Source organism: Natator depressus, chromosome 20, assembly GCF_965152275.1.
Source record: "Natator depressus isolate rNatDep1 chromosome 20, rNatDep2.hap1, whole genome shotgun sequence".
Lineage (NCBI taxonomy): Eukaryota > Metazoa > Chordata > Testudines > Cheloniidae > Natator > Natator depressus.
This window is the reverse complement of record NC_134253.1, coordinates 1894147-1903898: the sequence shown is the minus strand read 5'-3', so window position 1 is coordinate 1903898 and position 9752 is coordinate 1894147. Positions and strand designations below refer to the sequence as shown.

At 66.3% G+C, this 9752-nt stretch overlaps 1 protein-coding gene across 1 annotated transcript; it reads left to right on the top strand.

The window, feature by feature from the left end:
* The first annotated feature begins 276 nt into the window (after positions 1-276).
* Positions 277-9487, top strand: MCRS1 (microspherule protein 1). The gene is made up of 15 exons (XM_074934739.1): positions 277-460; positions 1423-1522; positions 2579-2708; positions 3086-3224; positions 4009-4167; positions 4601-4710; positions 4966-5074; positions 6070-6208; positions 6374-6449; positions 6906-6934; positions 7427-7519; positions 7976-8058; positions 8332-8419; positions 8813-8940; positions 9174-9487. The coding sequence occupies exons 1-15, from the start codon at positions 380-382 to the stop codon at positions 9258-9260; spliced, it is 1551 nt and encodes a 516-aa protein (XP_074790840.1). The 5' UTR covers positions 277-379; the 3' UTR covers positions 9261-9487.
* Positions 9488-9752: the final 265 nt, after the last annotated feature.

Here is a 9752-nt window from a genome sequence, read left to right as displayed (position 1 = left end):
TGTGTCTATAAAAACATCCTCACTGCATTTTCCACTTTATGCATCCGATGAAGTGAGCTGTAGCTCACGAAAGCTTATGCTCAAATAAATTGGTTAGTCTCGAAGTCTTCCTTTTCTTTAAGGAAAAACAAGAAACTCCCCCACTGCGTCACAAAGAGGGATGCATTTATACAAATAGGATGACCACACTCAGTAGATGATAAGCTTTGGGATGATACCTTTCAAGAGACCTTTTGCATGAAGCATATTCCAGTTACATTATATTCACACTCACTGGCATATTTTCATAAAATCATATAGAGTGCAATGACACAGACCCCCCTCCCCCCTCTACTCGGCCTTCTTCTGGACGAAGAATGTGCGGCAGGCCGCGGTCAGCATGGCGACCAGCGTGGCGTATTCCTGGAAGTCGATCTGGAGGTTGCCGTTGGTGTCCAGGTCCCTGAAGAGCCGCTCCAAGGTCTCGGGGTCGCGGATCTCCTGCAGCTCAGGGAAAGGCAGTTTATGGGCCCCAGGCCTTTCCCCTCTAGGGGGTGCTGGCCCAGGGGCCTGGCTGGCTCGGGGGGCAGGGAATGGGGCACACTTCTCCAGCGGAAAGGCCAGCAGGGCTGTTAGGCTGCCTCTGGGACAGTCTCAGCCCAGGGTCCCAGCCTGGGCGCTGGGAAGCCAGCTCCATCAGCTGCCCCCAGCCAATCCCCCCCACCCATTCCTGCAACAGGCTGGGTGCCCCTCGGTGCCACCCCCCGCCGCTGGTGCTCACCTGCACGAACTGCGGCAGCTCCCGGTTGATCAGCGTTTTGAGATCCACTTTCCTCAGCGAGCCCTGGCAGCCGGAGTAGGTGTGGAAAACTGCCATGGTGGAGATCAGTGCCCGCTCCAGGGCTGTCAGGGCCGGCCTGGGGGATGGGCGCAAGGGGGTAAGGACTGGGCGGAGGTTCCCTGCCCCCCCCATACCTGGGGGTGCAATGGGGTGACCGGGGAGGGGGCACCAGGGGTTGGTATCAAGGACACAGCAGGGTCCCTGCGCACAGCACTGCTGGGCCGTGCACACAGGGCTGGGCCCTTAGCTGGCTGAGAGCACTGCCATGGCAACGGGAGCCGGGCCGCCGGGATTGGGTGCCCGGGTGCTATGGCGACGAGCTTCGGCGCATCGCCACGGGCGTCGGGTGTGCGCTGCCATGGCAACGGGACGCCCCGCTCCCATGGTGCCCTGTGGCGGCCTGTCCGCCGACCTGGGGCCAGGAGTGGGGGGGGGCATTCTCTGGTCCAGCCCCCCAGTAGCCAAGTGCCGGGCGCAGGACTGGCCATGGCCGCTCCCGTCACCAAGATGGCGCCGCCCATTCAACCTCCAGAGCGCGATGGCGGCGCCCACGGGCAGGGTCACGCCGTTTGAACCGGAAGCAATCTCTCTCTTCCGCTTAGGCCCCCGGAAGTGACCGAGCTCTTCCGGAAGTGATCCTCCGCTGTGGATGGGGGCTCGTGGTCGACGGACGCCGTCGCGGAGCCGCCACACCGGGGAATGGTGAGGCCGCGGGGCCGCCGCGTCCCGCCTGGGGGGTGGGGAAACCTCCGCGCCTGGCCGGCCGGGCTGATTGCGCGTGCGCGGCCTGTGGAGGGCGCGGGCAGCCAGACTGAGCGGCCCAGCGCGCATGCGCGTGATCAACGTCTGGGGGAGGATGGGGCTGCTGTGGAGACCCCCCAAGGGATAGACCCCTCCCCCCAGGCCCAGCCAGGAGGCCTGGGTCCCACCCCAGCTGTCATGCGCGATCGGGGGAGGGGGGTGAGCGCCTTGTCTCTTCGTGCCTCAGTTTCCCTACCTGTGAAGGGGGTGATGGCTCGCGACTCCCCGGGGCAGCGGCTGGGCCTGGGGGGAGGGGTCTGTCCCTTGGGGGGGTCTCCATTGCAGCCCCGCCCCGCGCGGGGGTCTCTGCGCCCCGCCGGCTCCGTGGGGGCGGCTGGGGCGGCGTGTCGGGGCTCAGGGTGACGCAGCCTCTTGGCCGGTCCCGTCTGCCTTCCCCTCTCTACTCACCGCCCTCCTACGCGCCCCCCGGGCCATCCCGGGAGCCCCTTCCCCCCTTGGTAGTTCCACCCCTCGGCGTCTCCTGCCGTTCCACTGGGGTCTGGCGCGTCCTGTCCTGGTCGCAAGATCGGTCGTTTTTGCTCCGTTTTTCCAGGGCCCAGGCCGGCGGGGCCCTGATTGAAGTCTCTGGGTGCTGCCACAGTGCAGATAATAAACCGCTGTGCAGTGTTCCTGTGAGCTGTTATCCCGCACCACGTTCCTCCGCGGAGTTGGCTGCATTTGAAGTGGAGCGGGACGTGATCTCTGTATCAGATCCATGCGCTGCAGTCCTGATGTGGGGTCTCCCTCTCTGGAGTTGTGGGGAGGTTTGCATTATGGGGTCTCTAGGGCTTTCTGCCATATAACATGTAAGGTTTGCCCACAGCCACCTGCTTCCTGGCATTGGGCAGGCTGGCGCAAGGGAGCGCAGGTTCTCTGTGGCTGAGCCCAGTGTGATGCCTGGCGTCTGATCTCTTTGATGTGGAGGGGTGTGGCTCTGTCTCCTCTGTCCTGGTGCAGACGTGCTGGACTCCGGACTGATGGCGTCAGGTACGGCGAGCCGCTCTGAAGACGAGGAGTCGCTGGCGGGACAGAAAAGGAGCTCGTCACAGGTCTCGGGCTCCATCCCCAAACGGCGGAGCTCCTCCAGGTACCCAGGAAGGGCCAAGGGCAATGAGGAGGGGGTGGGGTTCCCTGCATCGTGGAGGGGCCCTCCCTAGCGGTAAGGATGGATCAGGCCAGTGCAGTCCCAGAGAGGGGGATGGGAAGGTGGGACATGGGGCTTCCTGATGTCCTGTGATGAACCAGGTGCTGCTAACTCAACACCAGCATCGGGCCTGGAGCCCGGCTCACCAGCCGCAACCCTGAGCTGCAGTGATGGTTGGACTCGGAGCCACCAGAGGGCGCCCCACACCCATCTTGCAGCTGTTTGGGGGGTGGAGAGCTGGCTTCAGGTAGCCAGGTGTGCAGCGGGGGCCCGCACGTGGGGGGAGGGGCCTCACCTGGGGCCTGCGTTTGACCCACTAGGTTCATCAAGAGGAAGAAGTTTGATGATGAGCTGGTAGAGAGCAGCCTCGCCAAGTCGTCCAGCCGGGCCAAGGGGCCCAGTGGGGTGGAGCCAGGCCGCTGTTCGGGCAGCGAGCCCTCCTCCAGCGAGAAGAAGAAGGTGAGGGGGAAAAGAGGGTGGGCAGCGCCCTGCGGGGCCTGGTGCCCTGTCTGGTCTGGAGCAGGCCCCTAGTCCCTCTGTCTCTGACCGCGCCTAAGGCTGGGTGTGCTGGGGAGGAGACACTATGCTGTGGGGAGCGGGTTCTTCCTGACCTCCAGCTGGAGATCAGCCCCGAAGCCTGAGCATGGAGAGCTTGGGTGGCTTTATCCCTGAGGGGGAGGGGAACAGAGAGAGCCGTCGGCCAGTAGATCCTGCAGCTCCCTGAGGGAAGAACACACAGGCCTGGCTCAGCGCAGAGATCTCCCCATGCCAGGACTTGAAAGGGCAGAGGGCAGGAGGCTCCCGCAGCCAGCTTGGGACAGAACTTGGGAGCCACAGAGCCCCTCAGCAACCATGCCGAAGGGACACCGTCACTATGGCAGTTAGCAGCCTTCCTGCTGCGCTGTGACTCGCTGGGCAGAGCCTCGGTTGATTCTCTCCTGTGGGGCCTGGTTCCTCGTGCTGGTGGACGGCGAGCCAGAGCCAGGCAGTTTCATTCGCTGCCTGCAGCCAGTTCGCTTCCTGGCTCCGGCCCGGCTGGCTGGGCTTGGACGGGTAAGCGCGAAGTGTCATTGACGCTCGGACATCCACCTTCCCTGGGCGCGTCCTGCCCCCCGGACGAGGGCTGGCTAGGTTGGGTGGGGGGCTGTGAAGGGCAGCCTCCATCCGCCCGTCATGGCCTCCAGCAGTGGGCCCTGCTGGCCAGGCTCAAGGGCTCTCTGAGCTCCTTTCCCGGCTCGTGCAGGTCTCCAAATCCGTCTCTGCACCCGTCACCCCGAGCCCGGTCCCGAACTCCAGCCTCCCCAAGCGGATGAAGAAAAGCAAACAGCCCCTGCAGGTGACGAAGGACTTGGGCCGCTGGAAGCCTGCGGATGACCTGCTGCTCATCAATGCTGTGCTCCAGGTAATGCTGCCATCCTGCTCGGCGGGGCCGGGCCAGGCTGGCACGCGCCTGGGAAACGTCCCAGCAGGGAGTGGGAAGTCAGCAGAGCTCCCTGGGCGGGGCCCGTGGCTCTGGGGGGACTGTTCTGTCAAGGTCTGGCCACCTGCCACGGCACCTTGTACCGAGACCTGGGGGTGCTAGTCCCGGTGTCCTAAACTCCAGCCCTGGCTGATTACACGCTGCGTCCCAAACGCCCTCGGCCTCCCAGAGCCCTCGGCTCTGTCCTCGCGCCGGTTCAGTCGCGTCCCAGGGGCTGGAGGCTGGGAAGCGTTGCCCGTGATGGCTGTTTGAGCGGCGACGGGCATGCCGGTGGCGTGGCTGTCAGGGCCCCTCTGGCCGCGCTGTGGGTGCGGGGACCCAGCCCTAAGTCTGGCCTCTCTTCGGGCCCCTGCAGACCAACGACCTGACCTCGGTCCACCTGGGCGTCAAGTTCAGCTGCCGCTTTACGCTGCGGGAGATCCAGGAGAGGTGGCACGCGCTGCTCTACGACCCGCTCATCTCCAAGTGAGTGCCAGGCCACCGGGCACGGGCTCGGCCAGGGGCAGGCCACCCGTGGGGCCGCTGCTCCAAGCATGGCTGGTTCCCTGCTGCTGGTCACTCGCCCAGAGGGGTGGCTGGGGGTGGTGTGGGGAGTCTCCCGTCCCCCCAGCTGTGGCTCTGGGGAGCAGTGAGTCCGAGGGGCAGAGCCCTGCCCTCTGCTTGGCGTCAGAGCCGTGAAATCTGAGTTGGTAGCTGACGTGGTCACTGTCCCCTCCCCAGGCTGGCCTGTCAGGCCATGCGACAGCTGCACCCCGAAGCCATCACTGCCATCCAGAGCAAGGTGCTGTTCAGCAAAGCCGAGGAGCAGCTGCTGAGCAAGGTGGGATCGGTAAGGCTCGCTCAGGCCCCCTCTGTGCGCAGGGCGCAGTGACACCCGGAGGCTGAGCCAGGTGGGATTGCTACAGCCTGGGCAGCCAACACCCACTCAACCCACCCTCTGTGTGCAGGGCGTGGTGACACCCGGAGGCTGAGCCGGGTGGGATTGGTACAGCCCGGGCAGCCAACACCCACTCAACCCACCCTCTGTGCGCAGGGCATGGTGACACCGGGAGGCTGAGCCGGGTGGGATTGGTACAGCCCAGGCAGCCAACACCCACTCAACCCACCCTCTGTGTGCAGGGCGTGGTGACACCCGGAGGCTGAGCCGGGTGGGATTGGTACAGCCCGGGCAGCCAACACCCACTCAACCCACCCTCTGTGCGTAGGGCACGGTGACACGCAGACTCGTGCTCCTGGGGAAACGGAATTAACAAGGGACCCTGAAGTCCCCTCCCTGCCAGTGGGGGCGAGAGTCTGGACCTGGAAGGTGCTCGGCTCCCTCTGCCCAGGGGAGGAAGGGCCATCTCCACAGAGCGTCCTGCCGGGTGTCCTTCACCAAAGCGCCCTGCAGCCAAACGGTTCCCGTGCCCCCCAGGGAGTCCTGTCGTATGGGAGCTGCACTGGCCTGGCCCGGGGCCCCCGGCGCATGTGCTGTAGTTCCTGGCTCCTTCCCCGTGGCACAGACACCCCAATTGCCCAACGGTGCTGCTGGCACAGAAATCCCAGGGGGCCAATGCCACAGGAAAGCCTGGGAGAGTCGCCAGGCCATGCCCCATGGCCCCTCACGGACTCTGGCCCAGGAGAGCCCAGCAGGTTCCCTCAGCCCTGCCCAGCGGAGCCCCCTGAGTGGTAGCCCTGGGCCGAGCCATGGGAGCTGGCACGAGATCCATGCAGACACATGTCCCCAGGCTCCCACTGCCGGCTTGGTCCAGCCGGAGCCCGGGGCGGTCCTGCCCCCTAGGGGTGGGTTATGGAAGCCGCAGTGACCCGTCTGTCCTTCCGCAGACCAGCCAGCCCACGCTGGACACCTTCCAGGACCTGCTGCACGAGCACCCCGAGGCGCTGCACCCTTCGCGCACGGCCAAGGCCCTGCAGGTCCACTGGCAGCTGATGAAGCAGTACTACCTCCTGGACGACCAGACAGGTACGGCCCGCCCGCCCCACCGCCAGCCCTTCCCCCGCGGCTGGGCCCGGCACGAGAGCCTGGAACCGGGGCCCGAGTCACCAGGCTGGGCCCCGAGAGCGCGGGGGGCTTGTGCTGATGCTGGGACTGTGCTAACCCCTCCCCCCGCCCTGTGCTTCCGTTCAGTGCAGCCGCTTCCCAAGGGGGACCAGGTGCTGAACTTCTCGGACGCGGAGGACATGATTGACGACAGCAAGCTGAAGTGAGCGTCCGCGGGCAATGTGGGGGCTGGGCGGGGGGTCCTTCCCGCCAGTGCACAGGGGCTGGCATCACATGCAGCTCATGCCACAGGCCATATCCCCTGGGCTGCCTGGAGCCCCTCGGTCCGATTACCTTCTTGTTGCTCCCCAGCTCAAGCTGCTGCAGCCGCTAGCTGGAGCTGCCTGCCCCCTGGAGCCCAGCTCTGCAGCACCAAGCACCAGCTCGCTGGCTGGCTGTAGCTTCGCCCGTGCCCCAGTGTGCGAGGGCCCAGTGCCCAGCAGGCCTGGCTGCCCTTGGCGCCCTGCGGGGCAGACATGGTGGCAGGTGGCTGCAGAGGGCCCGCGCTGGGGCTGCGTCAGGCCCCGAGAGCGCGTGTTAGGGATCCAGCCTGCCAGGCATCCTGTGGGCGTGCGTATGAGGGCAGCTACCTGACTCCTCCCCTGTCCCTTCCCTGCAGGGACGTGCGGGACGAAGTGCTGGAGCACGGTGAGTCTGACGGGACCTTCGCTCCGCTCCCCGCCCCTGGGGCGCTGGGTGGGGGAGCTGAGGGGCGCCCCGGCCCCTTGCGGGTTCGGTTAGCGCTGTGCCTCGGACCCGTCGCCACAGCACCATCCAGCCGGCCGCTGCTGCCCCTGGGCCTGACAGCCCTTCTGCCCTGACACTGGGTCAGCACCCCCTAGAGGGGAAAGATCCTGTACCCCATTCTCACCCCCTGAGCCAGCCAGTCCCTGCCCTGGGGCCAGATCAGAGCCGGTGCCCCCTAGAGGGAAAAGACTCCATGCCCCATTCCCTAGAGGGAAAAGGCCCCATTCCTCAGCCCCCTGAGCCAGCCAGACCCCTGCCCTCAGGCCAGATGGGAGCCAGCGCCCCCCGGAGGGGAGAGGCTGCATATCCCCTCCCCCAAGCCAGCCCGTTCTCCCCAGGGCCCTGTCACCCCTGTGCTGGCCCGAGCTGCCCCCTGCACTTCCCTCCTTGCAGAACTGACCGTGGCCGACAGGCGCCAGAAGCGGGAGATCCGGCAGCTGGAGCAGGAGCTCCACAAGTGGCAGGTGCTGGTGGACAGCATCACGGGTGAGAGCCGCGGGGGGCTTTGCTGGTCTGGCTCAGAGCGCTGAGCTGGCCGGGGGGGTCCTCAGCCTCCGGGCCATGGGGGCGGGGCTGGGTGGGACAAAGTCCCAGCGTCCTCCAGGGCAGTGAGCGGACATCCACGCTGCAGGGTTGCCTGGGACTCCTGGGAACCGTGATGCTCAGGATCAGTCTGTGCCTGGCTGAGACCCGGGGTGGGGGGTCTTTCCACCCAAGACCCGTCGGGGAAGGTGGGGGCGGTTCTCCATGTGTCCCGGGGGGGAGGGGGGGCGGTTCTCTGTGTGTCCCGGGGGGGGGGAAGGTGGGGGCGGTTCTCCGGGTGACCCATGGGGGGAGGTCGGGGCGGTTCTCCGGGTGACCCATGGGGGGAGGTCGGGGCGGTTCTCCGGGTGACCCATGGGGGGCGGTGAGTCTGTCTGAACTCTCCCCTCCCTCGCCCAGGAATGAGCTCCCCGGACTTTGACAACCAGACCCTGGCTGTGCTCCGGGGGAGGATGGTGCGTTACCTCATGCGATCCCGAGAGGTGAGTCCTCGTCGGCCAGCTCCCCGGATCAGCGCGGCTAAAGGCCCCGAGATGCAGGAGTCACTGCAGCACGGCCCCGGGGTGGCCGTGGTACAGGCTCCGAGCCTGCTGCTGCTGGGCACACAGGGAGGGGCTGCGCCCTAGTGGGCGGAGCAGAGGGGACTCGCTGCAGGGAAGGGCTGGCTGATGCTTAGAGCCACCTGGTCCCTGCCCACCCTGGTGGAGCATGCAGGTGGAGGGGGCAGCACCTGGCTAACAGCCCTCCCCCCCCAGATCACGCTGGGCAGAGCCACGAAGGACAATCAGATTGACGTGGACTTGGCGCTGGAGGGCCCTGCCTGGAAAATCTCCCGCAAGCAAGGTAGGGGGGCAGGGCCGACACACCCATCAGGGGCGGGGCTAACAGCACCAGGGGGCGGGGCTGACACATCCATCAGGGGGCAGAGCTGTTGTCAGCCAGGGTGGGCCTCATAGATCTGTCCATGGAGGGGCGGGGCTGTGAGCATCGGGGGCGGGGCTCCCACACGGCGGCACTGCTGGGGTGTGGGGCAAGGGGGCACCTGGTATCTGCAGTGGGGCGCTGCCCAAAGCTCCAGTCCCTGGGTGTGGGGCTCAGGCCTGTGCTCTCCCTGTGGGGCGGGACACTGGCGACGCCCTGCCTAGTAGCTGGGCTGTGGGTGGGGTCCCCAAGGCAGGCGGTAGGTCTCTGTGCCCCCTCACCGCCCCCCCACCCCCACCCCGCTGCGCCTTGCAGGCGTCATCAAGCTGAAGAACAACGGGGATTTCTTCATCGCCAACGAGGGCCGGCGGCCCATCTACGTGGACGGGCGCCCCGTGCTGGGGGGCAGCAAGTGGAAGCTCAACAACAACTCGGTGGTGGAGGTGAGCATCCGGGCCCGCTGCGTGGGCAGGGGATTGGCCTTCCTGCCGCTAGCCCCGCGGGGAGGATGGATCCTGCTCCCCCGGGGTCAGACACCCCCTGACTGGGGGCCCCAGGGGAGCCCCTGGTGGTGGTGCTGCGGGGGCTCCCCCAACTCCAGAGCTGCCCAGGCTGCCAGGAGCTCTGCTGGGCCTTGCCCGGGCCCTGCCCGCGCTGACCTCCCTCTCCCCTGCAGATCGCCAGCCTGCGCTTCGTCTTCCTCATCAACCAGGACCTGATTGCCCTCATCAAAGCCGAAGCTGCCAAGATCCCCCAGCAGTGAGGGGCCCTGCTACCGTCAGGTGACTGCTGTCTTCACCCGCTGCAGGCTCCCGGCCTCCTCCTTTCCCCGGAGGCTGGGCCTGGCCCTGGGGCTGCCCGCTCCCCTCTGGCTGGGGGGCAGAGCACAAAGGTGCCAGCAGCTGCACCTCCTGTGTCACGCGGCGGGGGCCCGACTGCACAGTGTTATCTTCCAAATAAATGCATCCAACCTGCTACTGGTCTCTGGGGCCTGCCGGTGTCAGGGAGGGGCTGGCAGCGAGAGGGCACCAGGCTCTGTCCTGCCGCAGTGAGTTCCCCCTGTTAACAGGGCAGCCACTGCCCCTCTCCCTGCCCACGGGGCCTGCCCTGCCTTGGCCATCGAAGGGGGCCTGCGGCTGGGCCCAGCACGACTGCCCTACCCCACGTCGTAGGGGCAGTGAGTGTATGTGAGGCAGAGGCCTAAATAGACACAAGAGCAGAGATCAAAATGCAGCTGTTTTAATGTAAAAAGGGA